This window comes from Podarcis raffonei, chromosome 1, assembly GCF_027172205.1.
Source record: "Podarcis raffonei isolate rPodRaf1 chromosome 1, rPodRaf1.pri, whole genome shotgun sequence".
NCBI classification, from domain to species: Eukaryota; Metazoa; Chordata; class Lepidosauria; order Squamata; family Lacertidae; genus Podarcis; species Podarcis raffonei.
Window position 1 is genome coordinate 119607867 of NC_070602.1, and position 25509 is coordinate 119633375.

At 43.3% G+C, this 25509-nt stretch overlaps 1 protein-coding gene across 2 annotated transcripts in view; it reads left to right on the plus strand.

Annotated features, from left to right (window-relative positions):
• Positions 1-23989, plus strand: part of COL3A1 (collagen type III alpha 1 chain) — a 95756-nt gene extending 71767 nt beyond the window's left edge. For both annotated transcript variants that reach the window (XM_053360166.1, XM_053360174.1), the window contains 23 exons: positions 957-1001; positions 1148-1246; positions 1345-1452; positions 2233-2286; positions 3194-3247; positions 3355-3408; positions 4799-4852; positions 6478-6585; positions 6687-6740; positions 7722-7775; positions 9144-9305; positions 11055-11162; positions 12121-12228; positions 13103-13156; positions 13520-13627; positions 14678-14731; positions 15495-15602; positions 17077-17130; positions 17384-17491; positions 18965-19238; positions 20077-20264; positions 21156-21398; positions 22803-23989. In XM_053360166.1, the coding sequence (XP_053216141.1) occupies positions 957-1001; positions 1148-1246; positions 1345-1452; positions 2233-2286; positions 3194-3247; positions 3355-3408; positions 4799-4852; positions 6478-6585; positions 6687-6740; positions 7722-7775; positions 9144-9305; positions 11055-11162; positions 12121-12228; positions 13103-13156; positions 13520-13627; positions 14678-14731; positions 15495-15602; positions 17077-17130; positions 17384-17491; positions 18965-19238; positions 20077-20264; positions 21156-21398; positions 22803-22949 (2400 nt within the window). In that variant the 3' untranslated portion in view covers positions 22950-23989. The remainder of the gene's footprint in view (positions 1-956; positions 1002-1147; positions 1247-1344; positions 1453-2232; positions 2287-3193; positions 3248-3354; positions 3409-4798; positions 4853-6477; positions 6586-6686; positions 6741-7721; positions 7776-9143; positions 9306-11054; positions 11163-12120; positions 12229-13102; positions 13157-13519; positions 13628-14677; positions 14732-15494; positions 15603-17076; positions 17131-17383; positions 17492-18964; positions 19239-20076; positions 20265-21155; positions 21399-22802) is intronic.
• The last annotated feature ends 1520 nt before the right edge of the window (positions 23990-25509 follow it).

The following is a 25509-nucleotide window of genomic DNA, read 5'->3' on the forward strand; positions in this document are numbered from 1 at the left end:
CTATCACAGCAGCATCTAAATGATATCTGGAAATGGTGGCATATATCACTGCTGAAATATCAGCCCTAGGAAACCTGGGACACAAGGAAAATTCCAAGGTTGCTATAATGAATGCTGAGTCCTAACTGTATGTTGACATAGAGCCATTTTCCAGGGGCAGTGGCGGGGTGGGGATTAGTTTCTAGTATAGCTTTAATTGAACAATTAATGAGGTATTACATACCAAGTAATTACTGCCATGAAGTGATGTGACTCATGAGCCAAATGTTTTTTTAAAAAAACCTACAACATAGTAGAAAAATGAACCATAATAATAATATAAAACTTTAAAAAGAATGAGTAGCATAAAATATATTCCATAGTGGAAGACAAGGTTCATATTTATAGAAAACATATCACATAATCATGACTGTTGTCAAATAAATTCATATTTAGTATGAATATGATTTTTTTAAAGCTATATTTTTTAAAGCAATGTCTACAAAATGTTTCCATCAATATTTGCTTCTTACTTAAATAAAAATCTATATTCTCCTGATATGCCAGGATTTCATACAAACTGTAGGGCATAGAAAACTATTATATCAGGACTAAACACGAGGACAGAAAAGAGTGTGAGTTGTTAGCATTTTCCTACAGGTCAAAAAGGGTTTTGATAAATTAGAATGGAATTATCTTTTTAAAACCTTAAAGAAAGTTAGTACTGGTTCAGTTTCTGGATCCAAATAATGTATAGTTTACTTCAAACCAAAATAACAGATAATTAGATGCATTGTAAGCTTTCGAAGGATGTCTAGTTTATTACTTGTACTGTTCACAGTACCTTTAGCAACTGAAATGTGAGCAATCCATTGTCTGAGAACTATGGCCATGACATGACCTATAAATGTTAAGCATTAATGAATATGTATTTCATGAAACATGTAAGTAATCTATCTGCATTTGGTTCATAACAGGGTCCAAGAGGTGAAAATGGAGCTCCAGGACTCCCAGGAACCAAGGTACATTTTGTAACAACTGCTCCATGTGTGGTTTTGTGTGTGTGTGTGTGTGTGTTTAAGTATGGAACAGGGGGGCTGGGAACCAAACAAATACATGCTGTGGCCCTTGGAGATCGTGCAAAGCAAAATGTTTTAATTCATATCAGGGTGAAAATGGCATCCCAGGAGAACGAGGTGCACAAGGACCTCAGGGTCCCCCAGGAAATAGAGGTGGAGCTGGCCCTCCTGGACCAGAAGGTGCAAAGGTATGTACAAGTTTATTTAGTTTTGTGCACACCTTACAAAATATTTCCGGTCTTCCTCTTTTGTTGTCATGTAATAGCTTCTTAAAACATTCCACTAGGGCCCAGGTGGTCCTCCAGGTCCTCCTGGAGGTCCCGGACTACAAGGTTTACAAGGAATGCCTGGAGATAGAGGAGCCAATGGAAACCCTGGACCTAAAGGGGACAAGGTATGCACTTCTGTACTTACAACAACAACAACAACAACAACAACAACAACAACAACAACAACACATGCTATTCTAAACTCATAATGATCATCTGGCTAGCTTTACTACTGACCTGATCATAGGTTCCTTGAAAAACTGCATTGCCAGATGAGGCCACTAAAAGCTGCAGGTACTTATCTTTCCTGAGATCCCCACTTTTTGGATACAAAATGATATATAAAAATATTGGGGTCAAATCTTCAGGTAGCATACCTCTCTCACCCCTACCCTAAGTATACTTACATGGAGTTAGCTTCCATTGGAGCCAGTAGGACTCTAATTGAAACAAAAAGGATTAAGAATGGGCTATTAATCACCATATTATGTTTATATTAGTGGGATTGGTTCGGTTTGACTCTTTAACCCTGAACTTATTGATCAGATTTGCACTTGAGTTCCATGACTGACTCAGCGTCCTGATTCATAACTTTCTAATACTTCCTAATCCTTGCTTGTATACTTTATATACTTTGTGAAAACCAGTATTTTCTCACAGCACGCTGTGTACCAGTTCTGTGCCACTGGTAACAATAGGCATAGGAACATAAATTACAGATTGGCAGGGAGGGAATGACCCTTTTCCAGACACTAAGTAGATGGACTCTGTTGGGAGAGTCATTATATCTACAACACCGATCGCAGCAAACAAACTCCTGGTGATTTAGCAATGTTAAGAAATAGCAGTGATTCCTCTTTCTCCCCTTTTCCTGTTCTGGTAACCATATAAGCTTTGTTTGGCAGGGAGAGCCTGGTAGCAGAGGTGGAGATGGCTTACCTGGAAAAGATGGTGTCCGAGTGAGTAAAACCTCCCATGGGTTCATTTTTAGATAACTTGGCTACAACATCCCTTTATTTAATACATGGCGGGAGGGTGGATTTCCAATAGTTCTCTTCCAGCTCATTATAAGAGTCTGGGGAGCTCCTTGCTAACCTTCCCTACCAGTTTCCCAAACTTCCCCTTGTCAGGTAAGTCCAGAGGGCAGGAACCAGCAGCAGAGGCCATCAGGGAGAGTTGGTAGCAATGGCACAGGTCACATTGGAAATAGACAGTCATGTGTATGCTCAGGAGCGTTTACTGCACAGGGAGTGCAGTTTTCCAATATTTCTCTGCTCAGTGGGTGAAGCTGGGAGGGATTATAACCCACACACTCTATGCTCCCATGTAGCAGTGGATGCTCCTGAGCTGGGAGGCAATGCAAACTTCTATATAGCCCATGCTCCTCAGCATTAATAGATGTTTGACTGTTTTGAACCCTCCTAGCCATTTCTCCCTAACTTAACCGTGTGTGTGTGTGTGTGTGTGTGTGTTTAGTGGTGGGGATCAGCTTTGACAACTGGTAGTGGGTGAGTCTATTTGAGACGCAGAGATTTGACATCAGCTTGGTATTTCCAAAGTGGAAGATTCAGTTCCAATCCCTTACTCAGTTTGGAATTTCAGCACCATCACTAATTCTTATAGCATGAAAGTATAAAACAACCACCACCCAGATTTACCCTATAGATCACCTATAACCCCTGCAAGCCTCGGAGTTGATCCCTTTTTTGCGGAGCGATCAATTCCGCGCCGCCATTACCTCTGCAGGAAACCAGAAGTCTGGGAGAAGAATATTCAGAACACTTTTGCTTTCCAGACTTTGTTGAAAGTTATGTTCACATTTTTTATTAATATTACACTGCTGAATATATATATTTCATCCTTCAGGGTCCTGTCGGTTCCATTGGACCCCCCGGTCCAGCAGGCCAACCAGGAGACAAGGTATAGGTCTCATTCCAAAATGGTGATTATTATTCATATGTAAATGTCAACTGTGCTCATTTTGAAGAATCCAATTCTGGAAAAAAAAATATATTCTTTTCTTTCAGGGAGAACCTGGTACAGCTGGGCCTCATGGCCCAACAGGTCCCCGTGGTGGTCCCGTAAGAGATCCTTTATTTTCAATCATAATTTAAGCCAATTTTTGTTTTGTACTGCTCCTAAAGTATTTTCCAAGGAAGAAATGTAGCTCTGTATAACCCATTGACTTCACATATAGTACTTTTGAGTGTTGGATTGCTTGCTTAGGGATCAATATATAATTGAAGGTGCTAGAATATCATTTCTTTTTGGCATGTATTTTAAAACTATACATGAAGGTAAATCAATCCCTCTTCTGTACTGAATTATATGCATAATCTCAAAAATTTCACTACCAACCAATAGGAACCTGTACACATATTTCCCTCTCCTTTCCCTTCCCCCGCTAACATTTTACATTTACGCAAATTTAAGGAGCCATGATTTCAACAGTACCCTATTCATTTTTCTTATAATATTCTATTATAACATCTCTAGTGATCCATTTTAAACATTTAACTCTGCTGGTGGCATAAAATCGTGTAACTAAAATTGATGCCTAGCACACAGCACTGATTATCGACAAAATAAGCATCTTTAGCAAAGCAGTCTGGCCATGTAGATACGTACAAGAATATAATCAACGTTTATTTTTATTTATTTATTTTTCTTGCATTCATATCCCACCTTTCTTCCATCATGGAACCCAAGGTGACATACATGCATTTTATCAATCCTTCCCTATGAGGGAAATTAACCTTATTGTCCTATTTAAAATATTGTTGATCCTTTCCTAGCTGCTTGATAAATAATAGTTCATTATTAGAATGTCCATTTGTGGGTTTATCTAACTTTCCTGCCACACAGAGTACAGTTGGACCCCTGAGAAACATATGAAAATCTCAAAGGGGGAGGGGAGGAATGCATGGCTTTCTTGCATTGGTATACAAAACAGATAAAGAAATAAGAAAGGAACTGAACACAGCAGGTGGGGAATGAGTCAATGTATAGGGCATTCAAGCAAAGTCTGGGTTTAGGCGCTTGCTATCCTTGATAGCCACGCGGGTGGCGTTGTGGTTTAAACCACTGTGCCGCTTGGACTTGCTGATCAGAAGGTCGCAGTTCGAATCCCTGCGACAGGGTGAGCTCCCGTTGCTCGGTCCCTGCTCCTGCCAACCTAGCAGTTTGAAAGCACATCAAAGTGCAAGTAGATAAATAGGTACCACTCCGGCGGGAAGGTAAACAGTGTTTCCTTGCAATGCCCTGGTTCACCAGAAGCAGCTTAGTCATGCTGGCCGCATGACTCTGAAAAACTGTCTGCAGAAGCAGACAAACACCGGCTCCCTCGGCCTGTAAAGCGAGATGAGCGCCGCAACCCCAGAGTCATTCGCGACTGAAATAGGAACAACAATAGAGGTGGTAATTTGCAAACTTCTGAGGTCATTTAATTGTATTACTCGTTGACATTTTCAGGGTGATCGAGGAGAGCAAGGACCCCCTGGCCCAGCTGGCTTCCCTGGAGCTCCTGTAAGTATGGGGAGGGAGGAAGGAAGAGACATAGGTACAAAGATGCATAGATAGATACATACATAGATACTTTTTTGTATTTTCCTAGTCTTTTTCCATAGAAGCTCTGGATTTTAAGTATACATCAGAAGATCATTATTAAGCCATCTTCACTCTCACCTGTGCATAGCAAGAGGAAGGCAACAGCTTCCTATAAATATTGAACCTTCTAGTAAATTCAGGTATTGAGTGCTAATAGAACTACAGTTGTACCTTGGAAGTCGAACGGAATCTGTTCTGGAAGTCTGTTCAATTTCCAAAGCATTCGACTTCCAAATCGAAGTTTCTGATTGGCTGCAGGAAGCTTCTGCAGCCAATCAAAAGCTGCGGAAGCCCCGTCGGATGTTCGGCTTCCAGAAGAACATTCGAAAACCCGAACAGTCACTTCCGGTTTCCAATTGTTTGGGAGCCTAAACGTTCGAGAACTAGGCTGTTCAAAAACCAAGCCACAGAAACAAGAGAGAGGTTTCAGTGTTCTCTGTGAAACTCCGATATTTGCAGAAGTACAATAAATGTTTTAGAAACAGAAAACAAACGCCTAGCCATAAGGACCGAGCATGCCCAGCAACCACAGAATCTAGGATAATTGTTGGAAAAGACCAGCTGGCTAGAACTCTGAAGAACTGAGAAAATGGCTGCCTAGGACCCTGAACAGGAGCTCTACTATTAGGAGGAAGGATGCACAGCAAGATTTGGTGCACATCCCACTTGTCTAATAGTAATCCAGATGTGCTTGCTTCTGCTTCTGCATCAAGTACACCTGGCTGCTGCTTTTTACCATATAGCGATTTAACAGCGAACAAACCTCAATGACATGTAAACAGCAATAACCCCCATAGTAAGGTGCTTGTGCCAAACAGAATTTGAGTGCTCCTCTGATCACAGCAGAATGCCCTGCTGCAACCAGTTGCTTCTTGAGGCGATTCTACCCTTCGCCCTGCACTGAGATTGCCTGTAACATCTTTTATAAGCAATAAATGCTGGAGCTGGAGAGCAGAACCAAGGAGGAATCGTGGTCTTTTGAAAAGCCCAGTCTTTGAGTGAAGTTGTCAGGGAAATTAATAAGACATTAGCTCTGTGCACACTACTTTGCGACAAGCATCTTTAATTGCATCTACAGTGAAACAAACATTGAGCTTGACAGGTGATTAAATTTGGATTCCAGCTTTCCCAAAGCACTCTTAATAATAATAATAATAATAATAATAATAATAATAATAATAATAATAATAAAATTTTATTTATAGCCCGCCCTCCCCAGCCAAAGCCAAGCTCAGAGAGGCTTTCTACCAGAATCATCCGTGACAGGATTTGCAGCCCCCGCAAAAAAGCAGGGGAGCAGGACTCAATAGCTACTGTTAGGTCTCATTATTCACCTCGTAATCAGTCATTATTATATCTCATCAGTGCTATTTTTCTAGAAAAAGAGGTGCTGGAACTCCCTTGTTCTCTTTTAATGGCAATGGTGCCTACCTGAGAGGTGCTGTAACTGAGTTCCGGCAAGTTCTGGCTGGGAAAAAAGAAATCCTGTGTCTCCTACTGATAATAATGTTGATGTTTAACATGCATGTCTTACTTTTCTATAGGGACAAAATGGAGAACCTGGTGGAAAAGGAGAGAAAGGCCCTTCTGGTGAGCGTGGTGAAGCTGGACCCCCCGGTGCTGCTGGTCCATCAGGAGGCCCTGGAGCACCCGTAAGCATAGATATCCTAATCTAATGTTTATGAAGTCAATGTATTGCTGGTCTGTATTTTCCTTCTGGCATTATGATGTATCGTTCTCATATCCTGTCTAGGGTCCAGCCGGTCCCCCAGGAGGAAAAGGAGAGCGAGGTTCACCAGGCCCAGTAGTGAGTATTGTTTTTTCAGTCTCTTCTTTACCAGTAAGCAATGGTGATGCATATTACAGTTCCAGTCAGATGCAAGTAGTTGCACTTGCTAAAGTATGCTGTGATCTAAGAGAAGCATGCTAGAGTCCCCTGACATAGATAAATAAGAAAGTAGTTTAGATAGTTTAGGTACTACATGCTTGTTTCACCTGGCCTGAAAGCTCTAATTGACAAAAGTATTTTGATGCATGCTTTGACATACACCGAGGGCCTTCTGGCAGTTCCCTTTCTGTGAGAAGTGAAGCTACAGGAAACCAGGCAGAGGGCCTTTTTGGTAGTGGCACACCTTCCCATCAGATGTCAAGGAGATGAGTAACTATATAAGCTTTAGAAGACATCTGAAGGCAGCCCTATATAGGAAAGCTTTTTAATGTGTAATGTTGTATTGTGTTTTGTTATATGATGGAAGCTACCCAGAGTGGCTGAGGTAACCAGTCAGATGGACGGGGTACAAATCATAAAAATGATTATTATTTAGTTAGACCAGCCCATCCATTGTAAAATGTTGACCTCCCGTTCTTACGTGGAGATAAAATGGAAATGCATTCATATCTTTTCACAACATGGCTACATATTGCACAAAGATGCTCTAGCATTGGTCTCTTAATATATATCTGCCAACAGAGGATAACGCTTCCTGCATCTTATCAAGTCCAGAAAGGTTCTGCTGCAATACTTCTAGGAGTCTTTAGGTTGCCACAATAATCTTGTGTTTCCAGACGTGTTTATGACAGGCACATTCGCCATATAAATCTCAGTTAGTTGCCATGTAAAAAATCTGTTATTTTTCACTCTCATGTAGTAACTTCCAACATAGTCATCAAAGTAGGTGATTTAATTATGTACTTAAGGATATTTCAGTCCCTTGAATTCTGCTTTTCGGTATTTGAAGATACTAGTGTTTTATGACCTGTTAACTTGAGCATCACTTATATTTTTCAGGGTCAGGCTGGCTTTCCTGGTACTCGTGGCTTACCTGGCCCTCCGGGCAACAGTGTAAGAATACCTACCATTTCCTAATCCTTTCCATGCTACTAATGTCTCCAGTTGCCTTTGAGTTCTCAAGTGGCCAGGGAGGAGTGCCCACCTCCATGGACATGAATTTGAAAATTTACTTGCCCATAAGTTGAGCACATATTGCTTGTGAAGTCTTAATCAACTGGTTTTTGTTTTAATAAATTATAAAACAATCTTCCTGATGGAGAAACACCAACCTGCTCCAGACTACAGAACCTCCAATATTGCCTGCTTAGGTTCTTCCAGACTCACCTACATCAGAGCTGGAAGGAGGAAACCTGGAGTTCAGGGTCACACTCAGGCCAGCAGCTGAGGTGCCTCTTTGTGACTCCTTGTGCTTAAATCCTACCCAATGCCATTTCCACACAAATTGTGACATATGTCTATGTATCAGGCCCAATAACCCCATGTAATCCACTAAGTGAAAAGCGAATCTTCTCAACCAAAGGCCAGTTGTGGTTATGAGTCAAATTCCTTCTGGCTCTGAAAACCAGCAGCCACTCAATACCTCAGTGGAAGACTCTAAACCAAGGGATGGAGGGCTGCAAAACTGGCCCACGATGTGTGAAAGAGGTGAGTGGTGGGCTGCCCTGCCCTGTTAAACGACCTGCCACTCCAACCACCTCGCAAGAACCTGTTGGCCTCTATGAGAGGTCAAAAATCTCAGCGATGGAATTGGGAGGCCATGGTGGCATCTGTGCCACCCTGCAATCTTTCTCCAGGCCATTGCTCCTTTCCTTTGCTCCTATGCCACCTGGTTTGAGATCATGCTGTCGCCAGTGTGGTGTGGTGGTTAAGAGCGGTAGACTCATAATCTGGTGAACCGGGTTCGCATCTCCGCTCTTCCACATGCAGCTGCTGGGTGACCTTGGGCTAGTCACACTTCTTTGAAGTCTCTCAGCCTCACTCACCTCACAGAGTGTTTGTTGTGGGGGAGGAAGGGAAAGGAGAATGTTAGCCGCTTTGAGACTCTTTCGGGTAGTGATAAAGCGGGATATCAAATCCAAACTACTCCTCTTCTTCTTCTTCTTCTTCTTCTTCTTCTTCTTCTTCTTCTTCTTCTTCTATATAGCAAAATGTCCTTTTGCAACTTGGCTTGAACTAAAGCCTAGCTGCGAAGAACAATTCCTGCAACTGGATCCAAGCAAGACTTAGGACAAGGAATAAATACATTTTTTTGAAAGTGTTCTTAGAGCTCAATTCAATCCATATTGAAGGGTGGCAAGTCTAAATCAAGGAGGTCTATCTCTTTGGACACATAACATAAATTCTCCATTATTTTGGTATTCTACGAGTGTTGATTCAAATACTGTATGTCAAGCATCACTTTCAAATATTGACTCCTAGGGTAACCCAGGACTTCCTGGCAATGCGGGTCCCCCAGGCAAGGATGGTCCTCCTGGCCCAGCTGGTTCTACTGGTCCTGCTGGTGGCCCAGGAGCTGCTGGTCCCAAAGGTGAGCCTGGCCCACCAGGTGAAAAAGGTCCGGCAGGTGTAAAAGGAGAACCAGTAAGTACATTATTTGGGAGTCTATAAAACAGAGTTAAAAATATTCGGTGAAAGATTACTGTTTTCCTGTGATGTCTTACTTCTGATACGTAAAAATTACAAATGCAGTGTGTATGATCTGTTGTGGGTGTGTGGGTGTGTAATAAATTAGGACCAATCTTTACAGCTAGTCATAGCAGCTCTTCTTCTCAATCAATGCATTACCTTGCCTGCATGTCAAAATGGCTGATCATCACTCTCCTGGGGGTGGGGGACAGTTGCAGCCCCTTACTCTTGGCCTCCTTCCTCTGATGGCTTAGGCATAGGCCATTGAAGGGGAATTCCCCATGGCCAGCGGGATTTCAGGGGCGGTCTTCCTGCCCATGACACCGTCTTCAAACAGGCCAATCAGTGGCCCCACCTGGAGGGCAGTGCCTTGCTGTCTGGCTGGCTATTGGCTGCTGTCTCCTCCAGTCTAGAAGCAAGGCTTAAAAGGCTAGCTGCATGGAGATTTAACAGCGCTACAAAAAAAATTCATTTACTTAAGTTTTTGTTAACACTCTTCAAATGGTAAGGAGTAAACATACACATTCCTGCCAATGTAGCAGTTTGAAAGCTCATCAAAGTGTAAGTAGATAAATAGGTACCGCTCCGGCGGGAAGGTAAACGACGTTTCCGTGCGCTGCTCTGGTTTGCCAGAAGCGGCTTAGTCATGTTGGCCACATGTCCCGGAAGCTGTACGCCGACTCCCTCAGTCAATAAAGCAAGATGAGCGCCGCAACCCCAGAGTCGGTCACGACTGGACCTAATGGTCCGGGGTCCCTTTACCTAAACATACACATTGTTTTATCTATATCACAGGATTGGATAATGGTTTTTGATCCTAGTTTTCAGAGCAAGCTCAAATCATAGTTTGCCGGTTCACATTAAATGGTAAACTATGGTTGGCCTCAAACCAGGAAGTGAGGGAAGGATTTCCCAGGCTCATGGACAGGAGAATACTTCAAGCTCGATGTTTCTGCCAGGGTCATTCACATAGCGCCAAACTATGGTTCTGCATTATGCCTCAACCATTCCTCTGTTTCTTAGAAATGGAACAACTCAGAATGTAAAAAGTATCCACCCCCCTTTAAACATAATTGGTGGGAGGCAAGACTTTAAGTCAGCCTTCCTCAATTTTTGGGTTCCTCAATGTTGTTGATCAGCCCCAGCCATCTGGATAAATGGCACAGGATTGTGGGGGTTGCAGTCCAACAACATCTGGGGACCTAAGATTGGATTAGTCATTATCTGGCTCAAAAGCCTTAGCGAAAGTTTTATCAGAACACTATTTCTAAGAAATATGGAGGCCCATAATCGTGTCGGGGCCCATGGGTCCATTTGCTCACTGGAGAAGCTGTTATGGCACCGCACAAACACTGCAACCAAGCACACACCACACTGTTCTGTTGGCTACAACATACCGCTTCTTTCAAGCCTAATCTTAATGAGGAGAGGGAGACCTCGTGAGTGTCAGGGAAGATGGTCTCCATTATGCTCTGCAAGGCATGGAGTGCATTTTCATCTGTACCATCTCTGCTCAGCTGAGCATGTTCTGCAATAGAAACCTTCTCCCCCGTCCCCCCAGGTACACATATCTCAGTAAGCTTCAAAAGCCATTTTCTGCATCTGTATTTGTTGGTCTGGGGAAAATATTTATTGTCCAAGGCGATAAATACAATAGGTAAATAAATCCCATAAACAAATTTGTTTCTGTATTTCTCTTCATAGGGTTTTCCAGGTCCTTCAGGATTGGGTGGCATACCTGGGCAACGTGGTTCTGTAGGGTTGCCCGGCCCGAGAGGTCCATCTGGTGCCAATGGTGCCCCTGGCGGAAAGGTAAGGCATTATCCCGTTACTTTTAATTCTCCAAATTATTTAACAGAACAAACCTTTTGTGTTTTTAGAAATTAGGTCTTGAAGTGGTGTGTGTGTGTGTGTGTGTGCTTCGTAAAGAAATGTGTGTGTGAGGAAGCTGTTTTGTGGACAAGTCTCCAGTGATCGGTGATTTCCTTCAGAGTTATAAAACACATAATTCCATTTTAGTATCAATATCAGCAGTTTTGTGGTAATATAAGGTGACATTATGTCAGTGATGGTCAGCATGGTGGGAGAGATGGTAGTAATCACTTGCCTTCACTGAATAGAGTCCAAGGAGGAACAAGCTTAATTATTTACTGACAGATGCAATGCAATACTTTTAGAGGCAGGAAGGGGCTGGGTTAGCCCCATGGGGGCAGCTTTTGACTAGCCAGCAGCTTTCAATATGGGTGCAAGCTGGTATAATTAGCCAGCATCAAGGGAATGGGAGGTTTCCCCCCCTCCCCCGGTAGTTTTGGAGTTTGCTTATGATGGGCAGAAATGTTATTGAGCCCTTTTGCATATCCCATTGCTTTAAAGCTCTTGCCACCTCTCTACCCCTCTAGCAATGAACAGACCACACACTCAAGTAAATTTAAAAGCTTTACTTACTAACTCCTAAGGTCTGATTCATGCATTGTTCCACACAGCAGCAAGGAGAACACAGGTAGATTACTCTTGGGTGTCTAATACAGCATATAGTTCCAAACATGCAAGTTCAGATCCGTCCATCTTGGTGGATTACATAGTGAGAAGAGAGAGTGAGGAATAGGAAAAGAAGCAGCTTCACTTTCTACTCTGAGAAGGGGTTTGACATAGCTGAGTCTAGGAACAGATCTCTCTGGTCCTAACTTCTTCATGCCTACAATAGCTCACATTTAGCAGGGTTTTTTAAAAATGTCAGTATGTCATTAATCCATCTGTTTTTCCATTGCAGGGTGAAGATGGCAAACCAGGATCCAATGGTAGCCCAGGAGAACGAGGACCTCAAGGTCCACCAGGTCCAATGGGCCTCAATGGAGCACCCGGAGAACCAGGCAGAGACGTATGGAAAGAATTCCATCTTAGTTCTATCCTAGGGATAAACACACACTGCATGTAGAAATTTTGCCCACCTAAAATGAGACAAATTAGCCTCATTCAAACATCCTGTTGTACAACCTAGTACAGAGACTAGGAAAGACTTGGTCTTCCTTCTGTGGAAAGCTGGATACTGGTTTGCACCCATGCATGTGCATTGCTTGATTTCTTTGAAATTGATTACTATACAAGACAAAGGTCCTTACTTCCTGGGAGACCCATTTGTTGCTGTCACGTGGGTTGGAGGGAGAGCTGGACAAGCTTCCTCTGGTGTGCCTGAGTGACTGTTGCTTGACTGTAGCACTGCTTATTTTGCACCCCTGTGGCCAGTCAGCTGCAACAGCCAGCCTTCTGGGGGCAGAGACTCCAAGCAGACCAGAGAAGGAACCTGTCCAAACTGGTCTATGCCTAGACATTAAAGGCTTATTTGCACATCTTTGTGCTTGGTTTCTCTTCACATGATTATGGTTTAATTCAGACTCACAGCTGAACATAAGACCAGTTTCAAAGAAAAGCATTGTGTCAGAGGTAGCATGGAAGTTTAATGTGTGATTCCCTATTCGGGCACGCATATCAGCATGTGGTGCTGCATTCCTCTTCATGTGTGATGTGTGGGAAATCCCTTAATGAGTGAGCAGTCTCAGAAGAGCACCAGCAGCCTATTTTGACATGCCATTAGGACCACGATAATTTCAAAGTTAAACTCTTGGTGGAGATATCACTCCAGAGCTAAATATTTCCTAAATGTTAAAGGATTTCTTTTAAGAAAGCCAGTCTTTCCCTTTGTTTCAATCTGTTTATACTTATATTTAAAGCCTTCTTTCTCCCATATTTCTCAGGGTAACCCTGGATCAGATGGTTTACCAGGTCGTGATGGGTCTTCAGGACCAAAGGTGAGAAGCGACTTAACCATGGTGGTCATGTGTGCTCTTTCAGATCCCAGTGATTGTGGTTGCTACTGTTAGTCCTAATCAATACAGTGGACCTTGGTTCTTGAACTCAATCCATTCGACTTCCAAAATGTTGACAAACCAAGGCGTGTGAACAATGCCAACAGCCAAAACGGATGTTCGGCTTCTGAAAAACGTTCGCAAGCCAGAAAGCTTACTTCCAGGTTTGCGGCATTCGGGAGCCGATTTGTTTGTCAACTAAGCCGTTCGGGAACCAAGGTACCACCGTACTAGCTTTTGACTGTGTTTATGGTCATTTAGAAAATTAAATGAATTCCTCACGTTGGCCATTTGTTGTCTCCTCAGGGTGATCGTGGTGAAAATGGTTCTCCTGGTTTGCCAGGGGCTCCGGGTCATGTGGGTCCCCCAGGTAATACTGGTCCAGCTGGGAAATCAGGCGAGAGAGGACATCCAGTAAGTGCTGCCTTCCTATGTTTTCTTACTAGCATCTATGTGATAGTAAACTAGCAGTGTATTAACAGTACGCTATGCTTTTTCCACCTCCGTCTGACACCACAAGGAAGCAGGGAAGCCATCAGCAATACCACAGAGATGAAGGCACTTTCCCAAGAGATTTAGCTTGCCCGTTCAGCAGATTTTCTTTGGGTGAATTGCTTCAAGTCAATCCCACTTTCTAGCAATTGCAAAAAAAAAAAAGGCATATCAAAACAGGAATTTTCAAAATGATTTAGTTATTTGTAATGTCATTTCCTTTGAAATGCTGAAAACAGTGGGATGTGACCATGTGTCATACTCTAGTGCTCTAGAACAGAATTTCCTCCACTGAAACAACTTGAATTTGGTTTCTTCAACGACCTACTGCCTTTTTCCCCAATGAAAAGCCACTCCAAGTTAAATCCAGGGGCATACACCAACATGACTTGAGGGCACTGTGAAAAACTATGCTGCCTACAAAGTGTTATTTTTCTAGAACAAGAGGTGCCGGAATGCACCATGAATGCCTCCTTTTTCTCTTATACAGTGGTACTTCAGGTTAAGTACAGGTTAAGTATGGAGGTCCGTTCTTAACCTGAAACTATTCTTAACCTAAAGCACCACTTTAGCTAATAGGGCCTCCTGCTGCCGCTGCGCCGCCGCTGCACGATTTCTGTTCTCATCCTGAAGCAAAGTTCTTAACCCGAGGTACTATTTCTGGGTTAGCGGAGTCTGTAACCTGAAGCGTCTGTAACCCGAGGTACCACTGTAATGGCAACGGCGCCCACCTGAGAGGTGCCAGAGCTGAGCTCCAATTAGTTCTGGCTGAAAAAAGCCCTGAGCGTACATGTGTTGTTTTTTTTGAAAATGGAAGTCATTGAAGTGATGTTTGTTCATTATGTTTGCTAATATATTTGGGAGCTTAATAGTAGAGATGTGAATGTTTTCTCTGTTTTGTGACACATCCAGTTTATATCCAGAAAATCGATGCTCGGCATAGACATAATCCTGTGTTGTTGTTTGTTACAGGGACCTGCTGGTCCAGTCGGCCCCTCTGGCCCTGCCGGTGCCCGTGGTGCTCCCGTAAGTCTCTGCTTCAGAACTTTGTATGTATGTGTCCAGGGCAGCTGTTTATCAGCTCCATCTGGTATGCAGGCTGAGACCCTACCTGCCCGCAGACTGTCTCGCCAGAGTGGTGCATGCTCTAGTTATCTCTCGCTTGGACTACTGCAATGCGCTCTATGTGGGGCTACCTTTGAAGTTGACCCGGAAACTACAACTAATCCAGAATGCGGCAGCTAGACTGATGACTGGGAGCGGCCGCCGAGCCCATATAACACCAGTCTTGAAAGACCTACACTGGCTTCCAGTATGTTTCTGAGCACAATTCAAAGTGTTGGTGCTGACCTTTAAAGCCCTAAATGGCCTCGGCCCAGTATACCTGAAGGAGCATTTCCACCCCCATCGTTCAGCCTGGACACTGAGGCCCAGCACCAAAGGCCTTCTGGCGGTTCCCTCACTGCGAGAAACCAAGTTACAGGGAACCAGGCAGAGGGCCTTCTCGGTAGTGGCACCCGCCCTGTGGAACGCCCACCCACCAGATGTCAAAGAGAAAAATAACTACCAGACTTTTAGAAGACATCTGAAGGCAGCCCTGTTTAGGGAGGCTTTTAATGTTTAATAGGTTATTGTATTTTAGTGTTTTGTTGGAAGCTGCCCAGAGTGGCTGGGGAAACCCAGCCAGATGGGCGGGGTATAAATAATAAATTATTATTATTATATTACTAGTTCTCATTAAACCCAAGTATACTCTTATGAAAACTCTTTGTCAATATGCTTCTAAAAGGGCCCTGCGGGTGCACGTGGTGACAAAGGTGAAGCCGGTGAACGTGGCAGCAATGGGATGAAGGGCCACCGAGGATTCCCTGGTAACCCCGGACCCCCTGGTCCAAGTGTAAGTTTGCAGAACTCTCCTGCCTTCCTTGCGTAAGAGGGGGGAAATGCTGGATTTGTTTCATGACCCCAGTGTTTAGCACAATATGTAACTTTGACAAGAACGAAAAGTATCACAAGTGATCCCTACAGTGCCTGGATTATCCAACAAATGATGTACAATTTAATGTTTTGGCAGAGGAAACCAGGAGTGATTTTGCAGGCGTTTCGTGGAGGAAACATGCCTAGCAATACCACTTGGGAATATAATTATTTCATTTTTGTAGGAGTAAAGTCGAACCTTTTGGGATATCCCAGTATCCTTGGCAGCAATGCATGAGAGAAACTCCTTACTGTTTTGTTACTGGCATTAATAGACCACTCATTTATGGGTAGGTCACATTCAAAACAACAAAGAAATTAAAAAATGGCATTTCAGTTTTCTGATACCCCATATGCACAATGGCTCTAAGACAGAGGAAGTTTGTTGTACTTAAGCCTCATTGAAATCCATGTAAAACATGGAATTGTGTCATTGATTTCAATAGGACTTAAGTCCAGCTAACATTATTTGATCAGTGGAGCCAATGCTGAAATCAATAGATAATCCCTGAGTTACCTACCTTTAAAGCGACTGGTACCACCTATATTCTAGAATGGAAGCATTCAAGTTGTATTTAATTCCGAGAACATTTAGCTTCTAAACCATGCACATTAACATAGCTTATGGTCCCATACAAAACTGTAATAATAGAGAACCGTTTTAATAGAGAACCATTTTATTTATAATAATATAATAATAGAGAACCATTTTATTTATATTTGACCCGGCCAGTGTAATAGCTCAGAGGTGGGGATCTTTTTCTGGCTGTCAAGCTAGATTATTGTCTCCCCACCTCAGTGGGTCACATTTGACAGCTATGCAAGGCCACCCACCTGTCAGTCACATGAGGTCATGATGGTGTCAGGTGATGCTGCACTTTGAAGCCCTGATTTTCGGGACGTCAAAGTGCAGCACAGAGCTGCCAGAAAGCCCTTTTGCAAACATCCCTGCACTGCTATTTGAATCTCTAGGTTTCAGAGATTGGAAGAGCAGTGCTGTGAGGGAGAAGCTCTATCCCATGGAAACTACTTTCCCCTCCTGGAGCAAGGCATAAATCCACCCATCTCAGCTGGATGGGCAGGGGGAGCATGCCTTGCTGCAGCAAATGAACAATCAGGATTTCAATTTAAGCTCCCAGTTTGTTCTCTTGAAGCCCCACCCTTACTTGTCCCATACCTGATGTCATGCATCTGATATCTAGAGAGGTTCTACCTTTGGAGTTTGATGTTCCAGTTAACTTGCATGCCGAATAGCTGTAGATATATATATATATTCATCTTCTATGGATTGCCAGATATTGTAGTGAGTGCAACAATACAGGTGTTCCAATGTAAAGAAAAGAATGTAAAAACTGGATTTTACTAGATCTACATCATCATTATTTTTTTGACAGGGTGCATTGGGTCCCCAAGGTCCAAGTGGAAGCCCAGGACCTGCTGGTGCAAGAGTAAGTAACCTGTTGATTCTGTCCAGCCTGAATGCATGCTCAAATTATGGCTAGACAGTTGAGAGAGAACTAACTTTCTTCTTCTTCTTCTTCTTCTTCTTCTTCTTCTTCTTCTTCTTCTTCTTCTTCTTCTTCTCCTCCTCCTCCTCCTCCTCCTCCTCCTCCTCCTCCTCCTCCCTCTTCTTCTTCTTCTTCTTCTTCTTCTTCTTCTTCTTCTTCTTCTTCTTCTTCTTCTTCTTCTTCTTCTGTTTAGGGTCCCCCTGGTCCAAATGGCCCACCTGGAAAAGATGGTACAAGTGGCTACCCAGGTCCCATTGGCCCTCCAGGTCCTCGTGGAAGCAGAGGTGAATCTGGCGCTCCGGTAAGGGAATCAGCACTCTTTAAGATGATGAAAAGTGAGAAGCATCATCTTGAAAGCTAGTCTCCATACCGTCTGGGAGCCTAGCACAAGACTTGACAAGAAGCGAGATCAAGTTTGTGCCCAAAGGGATCTGAACAGAGCTTCTCAATAAAGAATGGTAAAAATAAAAGCTGCAGAGTTTAGCCTGACCATGCTGAATTTCAGGCAAATGGCTTTTCCTTATGAGAGCTGTACCTGAGCCACAGTTATGGTACCCAATCCTGAGTGTGGGAAGTAGGTGGCACTAAACAGACAGCTTCCTCCCTACAACTGGCTACATGCACAGCCAGTTACAATGAAACTGAAGGTGTCTATCCAGCTGGCCTCACTATTCAGATTTATTCAGATTTGTTGCTCACAAAGCTCAAGCTGAGTGATAGAAGGTTCTTGCGTATTTCATCGGTATGATGATAAAATAGAAGGATTAACAGAATAAAATAAAATAAATAGACAATGATTATTATATCTGCTGTTTCTATTGGGTGACTGTACGTTTCTTTCCGAGCACAAGTCAAAGTGTTGGTGCTGACCTTTAAAGCCCTAAATGGCCTCAGTCCAGTATACCTGAAGGAGCGTCTCCACCCCCATCGTTCTGCCCGGACACTGAGGTCCAGCTCCAAGGGCCTTCTGGTGGTTCCCTCGCTGCGAGAAGCCAAGTTACAGGGAACCAGGCAGAGGGCCTTCTCAGTAGTGGCACCCGCCCTGTGGAACGCCCTCTCACCAGATGTCAAAGAGAAAAACAACTACCAGACTTTTAGAAGACATCTGAAGGCAGCCCTGTTTAGGGAAGCTTTTAATAGGTTATTGTATTTTAATATTCTGTTGGAAGCTGCCTAGAGTGACTGGGGAAACCCAGCCAGATGGGCGGGGTATAAATAATAAATTATTATTATTATTATTATTATTATTATTATTATTATTATTATATAACAAGGCACAGTTATGGACTGAAATATCACTGGGGAGAGGACTAGTCTGAAACCTTTCTTATCTAAATAGCCCAGTGTCATGTGGTTAGTGGAATAGGGGAACTAAGCTAGTCCCCTAAATGTTCCCAGTAAATAAGAGTATTAAAGCATTAAAGCCTAGTGCCTTCTCTCCAAAGCCTGGGAAGCTTCTGCCTGGTTTAGGGAGGGAGATATGACACTCACCCCCCTCCCTCAATCGCCTTCACAAGCTGGCCCTAACTGTTCAACTATTTTTAAAAATCACCACGCGCCACTGAAATAGCCACATACAAGGCCAGATCAAAGATAAGCTTGACCAAAGGATAAATATTTAGTCCAACCCTATGTGGAGATTTTGAGCCTGGTGTCTTGCAGCATAAGGCTAAAAGTGCCAGTAACACTGACTGGTCCTTTTCTTTGAGTGTACAGATGAACTAATGTACATGTGCATTTTTGAGTTATGGGCGGGGCTTGTTTTATTTTCTAGGGTCCTGCGGGTCATGGTGGTCCTCCAGGGCCTCCTGGTCAACCTGGAGCTCCTGGTCCATGCTGCGGAGGTGGTGGCCCAGAGAACCTTGAAAAAGGACCATCCTACTACAGAGACCAGCCAGATGAGGACAAAATAGCCATGAGCGATATTTTAACTTCGCTGAAGTCAATCAACAACCAAATCGAAAACATTGTTAGCCCCGATGGCTCACGGAAGAACCCAGCTCGGAATTGCAGAGATCTGAAGTTCTGCCATCCTGAACTTAAGAGTGGTATGTTCATTTCTGTTCTGATCCAGGTCATAGAGAAGTCAGTGAGAAATATGCAGTCTCAAGAAAAGAACCGGGCATCGCGAGGGACACAGAACTGCCCCATAGATCTTTTTTCCCTCTCTTTCTGGTAAAGACTAGTAATATAAACTGTGGTGCTCCTTTGGTACACTATGCATTTCTTAATCAATGACAGCAAATGATGCTGCACAATGTAATGCTCAGTGTAATTATATTATATATTTCCATGAAGAGGGGAGAAGGAGGGATCGACTAGTGGCTGATTCCTGCACTTAGCCACAACAGGAGGCAATTAACAGGAGGCAATTAACGACATTAGCTCCAAGTCTGGAATAGTTTCAGGGCTGGATTGTAGGCAAACTGTGGAAATAATAGGGCTTGGGATCCTATAACTATACTATATAACTATAACCTATAACTTTAATGTTTGATGTTTTATTCTGTTTCTGTATATGCTGGAAGCTGCCCAGAGTGGCTGGGGCAACCCAGTCAGATTGGCAGGGTATTATTATTATTATTATTATTATTATTATTATTATTATTATTACCAAAGTGCTTGATGTTCCTGATAATGAAGAAATGTGTCGGGGGAATGTGTAGCTGTTATTCAGTTGAATTAGACTTTGAAGGAAGTGTAAAGATTAACAGTACTAAATATGACCCAGCAAACGTTAAGAGCATACAAGTGTAGAGTAATATTATCGTTTAGGTTTGTATTCTTCCCAAAGTAACCCCACAAGGCAGCAGAAGCTTTTGGCATCCAGCGTAAGGAAGAATCTAATCCCAGGTTAAAGAATGCCCTTTTGCTTTGTCACTTTAGGGGAATACTGGATCGATCCCAACCAAGGTTGCAAATTGGACGCCATTAAAGTATACTGCAATATGGAAACTGGGGAGACGTGCATCAGTGCTAATCCTATGAGTGTTCCTAAGAAGAACTGGTGGACAAGCCCAGGACCCGAAAAGAAACATATTTGGTTTGGAGAGTCTATGAATGGAGGCTTCCAGGTAAGAAGAATGATGTGTCTCCACCCCATCATTCAGCCCGGACACTGAGGTCCAGCTCCGAGGGCCTTCTGGCGGTTCCCTCACTGTGAGAAGTGAGGTTACAGGGAACCAGGCAGAGGGCCTTCTCAGTAGTGGTGCCCGCCCTGTGGAACACCCTCCCATCAGATATCAAGGAAATAAACAACTATCTGACTTTTAGAAGGCATCTGAAGGCAACCCTGTTTAGGGAAATTTTTAATGTTTGATGCTTTATCATGTTTTTAATATTCTATTGGGAGCCACCCAGAGTGGTTGGAGAAACCCAGCCAGATGGGCGGGGTATAAATTGTTGTTTTATCATCATTATCATTAATATTATTATTATTAGGACAAGCAAACCTTGACTGGAGAGTGTAATTAAATTGCTTCTCAAGAAAGCTAATTCTGTATCCATTTCTAATTGAATGAAAAACATAATTCTCTTCTCTCCCAACCACCATAGCAACTTCCATGGCCCTTGCCATTTTTATCAGATGTTTATTGCATTGCTAATGCTGATTTTCAAAAATATGTTAAAATACAATGTTACGTGCATGGGTATCTATATATATTTCCAAATTTATACTCTTGAATTTAAAAGGGGGATGTACTGGGGGAAGGCATTGATTGGAAGGACCCCCCTCCCAAATCAAGGAACAACCTTTGCCAGCTCTGGAGCTGGTATCATTTCTTCACTTTTATTTCTTCTCCATTGTTTCCAATGGTGGTGATGGGGTGGTGGTCTTTAAAAACTGGGGGAAACTCTTCCAACCTCACGGCAAGAGCCCAGCATGGCTTTGGTTTTGGTGCACAGACTGCCTTTGCAGTCTACAACAGTCTACAACAAACAAGCCTTTTGTGTTTGCCCCACAGTTCAGCTACGGAGACCCAGATCTTCCAGAAGAAGTTGCAGACGTTCAGCTGGCCTTCCTTAGAATTCTTTCTAGCCGAGCGTCTCAGAATATCACCTATCACTGCAAAAACAGTATAGCTTACATGGACGAGGCCAGCGGGAATGTGAAGAGAGCCCTGAAGATGATGAGTTCTACTGACAGCGAAATCAAGGCGGAAGGAAACAGCAAGTTCACATACACCGTCCTGGAAGATGGCTGTACTGTAAGTAAACAGAATCCCAGCATTGCAAAACAAAATTGAGATTCGGTTCATTGTTCCATCATGAAATTTCAGTTTCGCAAACCTCCTATGTTCACTGTGGCAATCACACAGGGCCCCCGGACGTTTGACGGTCTATTGACCCTGTGCCACCACTGCGATTGCTTCTTCTGCTGCCAACACCCCGTATCTCACGGGGACACACGGAGTCCAGTCAGTTGTTAACATCAACAAATAATCAAGTTTATTTTTAAATGCAGGAACAAGCTTATGGTTCCAGTTAATTTTTCTTGGCAGTTTCTTAATCTTAGTTCCTAACAACTCCAAACTGATTATTCCCAACTATCTATCTGACTCCACCTGACAATTCCTCTCACTTTCTCACAATACAACTCTACCAACCCACACCTAATCCTCCCAGTGTGGTGTAGTGGTTAAGAGCGGTAGTCTCATAATCTGGGGAACCGGGTTCGTGTCTCCGCTCCTCCACATGCAGCTGCTGGGTGACCTTGGGCCAGTCACACTTCTCTGAAGTCTCTCAGCCCCACTCACCTCACAGAGTGTTTGTTGTGGGGGAGGAAGGGAAAGGAGATTGTTAGCCGCTTTGAGACTCCTGAAGGGGAGTGAAAGGCGGGATATCAAATCCAAACTCTTCTTCTTCTTCCTCCTCTTCCTTCTTCAACTCCCAAACCTCAACTAACTTTCAAAACCTCCCACTCTAACTTTTACTCCTCCCTTGCATTCCCACTGGCCAATCACATCACACACTCATTTAACCCTTTCCTTATGACCCATCCTAGGAGGCAAACGCCACACTCACTCCTCATCTTGTGCGTTTTAAAGAGCCTTAAATTTATAGTTATATCTTTCGATTGGATTTTATAGTGCAGAAGAACTTTTGCATTTTCCCTAGCTGACTATAGAGGAGCCGGTCACAAGAGTGAGAAGTGGAAAAGGAAAGTAAAACTTTGGGGCAATGTTTGCTAGCAGGGTGGCGGAAACTTTGATTCAGGCTTCCACACATATAGTTACATACAGACATCTCATCCGCTTCACTGGGTGACCAGTGACCACTGAGCTACCCCCAGCTCAGATTGGACTGATGAATAAGGCTATCAATGGGAATAGCAAGGCTATCAATGGCTGCAAGTCAGGATGGTTGCGTGCTACTTCCTTTATCAAAGGCAGTATGCTCTGAATTCTAGTTGCTGCTGATTAATACTACTGCTAATAATAATAATAATAATATGCATTTTCTCCCTCACATATGACTCATAAGTCTGGGGAGGAGAATCACGAAGGGCGTTCATACTTCCTCCTTACACCATGGAAGAGCCTGATAGATATTAATCCAAAGTGTCGCTAATCAAACCTTTTTAAAAGCACTTTCTGCTTTGCATTTCACAGAAACACACTGATGAATGGGGCCGAACCGTCTTTGAGTACAGAACACGCAAGACAATGCGGTTGCCGGTGATAGATATCGCACCCTTCGATATCGGCGCTCCCAATCAAGAATTTGGTGTGGACATTGGCCCGGTTTGCTTCTTATAAACCCGAGAATCATGCTCATTCCGAACCCCAACAAACAAATTCACACTCCCATCTTTGCTCTTCTTGTCTTAACTTTGTCAGCTATTAAGAGTCAAATCAACTGTATCCCAGTTATTTATTTGCAAAAAAATTCTGGAGAGAGGGAGGAAAGAGATAAATTGAGATAAAAAATACCATTTTCTTATTTTGCTCTTTACACGACATGCAACAAAATCCCTTCTGCTGTTTCTTTCACCAAAATTGGGAAAAAAACCCTTCCAACAGTATCTCCATGGTGCTACATTTCAACCTCAACACTCAGTACAGCAAAACTGTAATTATAATTGAATGCTTGCCCACCAATCAAGCACTGACGGATTCCAGCATCCAAGTTTGCCCTCCAATATAAGATGCAGTTCATAAAGCTATAGAGAATTCCCCGTTTCAACTACCTCAACATGGACAGAAACTGGGATGAGTTTGATGATTCACACCAAGAGAACCAACTCAAAAGATGTTGGAACCAATGAATACATCTGGTCAGGTGGTTTTGTTTCTGTACTGATTTTTGATGAACAGAGTACAGTCCATCTGAAGAAGTGAATGCCCCTAGTGTCAACAGACTAATATAATTTTATTGCTGGACTGCATTGTGTGATGTTTTTGATTTTATTTTTTACCGGGTGCTCCTATACTTTCCTGTCATTGCTGGTCAAGACCACTAAAATTAGGGAAGTGTAAAAAGATTAATGTGATGGTGCTAGTTGTGTGATTTTTTTCCACTTCTAAATCTGCGAGCCAGGTTTATTGGCTTGCGTTAAAACATCAAGGCTTGACAACAATTGTAAATGTCTCTCATCAAAAGTCGTATCGTTGGTAGGCCATTGCTGAGGGCTTTTCTTCCTTCCCTCTGTAAAAGTCAATAAAGATGCAAAATTGTGAGCTTCTTTTGTCACATTAACACATTTATAGTGTTGGAGGTTAACCATCTTTGTAAGCTTTTATATGGTTGTTGGTCTTTTCCTTACAGAGACACATAATAAAATATTGTAATAAAACTCTAGCGTTGCCGTTTATGTGTTTTGCTAGATAAATCTCTTTCTGGAGGTTTCATCAACAATGAATTTAGCATAATGATCATTTATTTCTTCAGTCCCATCCAGGTCAATGGCATTTTACAGAGGAGCACGGCAAACTAGGCAAGAAGGAATTTTACAATCTACATTTCAACTGAGGAGCGGGGTGGAACAGAGGAAGAATAGCGGGGGCGGAAAGGGAGCAAATGCAGCTTCATGTATTTAGCAGGGCCGTCTTACCCATAGGCACTAGGGGTGTGGGGCACCCGGGCGCTGGGCTCTCAGGGGCGCCAAGCCAAAAGTCCAGGGCCCAAGAGTTGAGTCCGGGGAAGAGCCCACCCATTGGTCAGAGCTCCACAGCGGGCTCTGCTGCTGCGGGAGGCTCTGCGCCGTGAGTTCAGGGGCGACTGAGCCAGCGAGACACTGAGGCGGCTGGCTGGCTCCGCCCTCCTGCATGCCAGGGACTGGGCAACTGGGAGGGGCGTTGAGCGGATCTTTGCACCCTGGCGCCGCATATGCTTAAGACAGCCCTGGTATTTAGATATCATTTGGCTAAGGATGGGAGCAGATAACGGCCAAAGGGGAGGGAGTTGAAGGGAAGCATTATCGTTGTTCTTGAAAAAGAACATCATTCTTGCAGGCTTAAAAACATTCAGCTGCCAGTTGGCACAATTTCCTTTCAAAGGAATATATATTGTGTTGAGGCAGGTGCTACACTACCTAGATCAGCCTTTCCCAGCCTGATACACTCCAAATGTCTTGAGCTCCAACTTCCATCAGTGATAGCCAGCACAGGCTGCGACTGCGAGGGAGCATCCCATGGCCTCTCCATGGCCTCCACTGATGGCCTTCTTCCTTGGGCAGCTCATAGTGGCTGCTGGAGAGTGAGCAAGGAGGAGGGGAGACAACAACCACCAAGGCCAAGCCTCATATGACATGCCAGCTCCAAGAGGCAGGCAGAGGGCAGGGCCAGCCTTGGAAGGAAGGAAGGGGAATCAGAGCGCAAGGAGTCTTCATTTCTTTTCAATTTCTTTTTTCAATACATTTTATTTGTTTTGCTAATAAAGAGTACAAATAAACACACATCAATAAAGTCATACTGAATCTCAAGACTTCCCCCATCCCATCCATGGAGTCTTATTTTGAACATCTACAACTGCACATTAGTCCGTACTCCAGTTTTTTTTTAATATCAAACCATATTGTCCATAATGCTTTTTACACTACAAGGGAGTCAAAATCCTGCTCTTGTTTCCATCTGCTTACAGTGGTCTCCTAAATAACTTACAAATTTTTCCCATTCTTTTATGAAGTTTGTATCCTCTTGGTTTATGAGGTTTCCCCTCAGCTTTGCCATCTCGGCATAGTCATGGTTTGCCACTCTTCTCTGCTAGGGACTTTGACATCTTTCCAACTCTGGGCCAATAACATCCATGTGGCTGTTGTTCCATATCTTAATTTCTATTTTTTAAAAAAATGCTTTGTGCATCCACGTCTAATCCTGC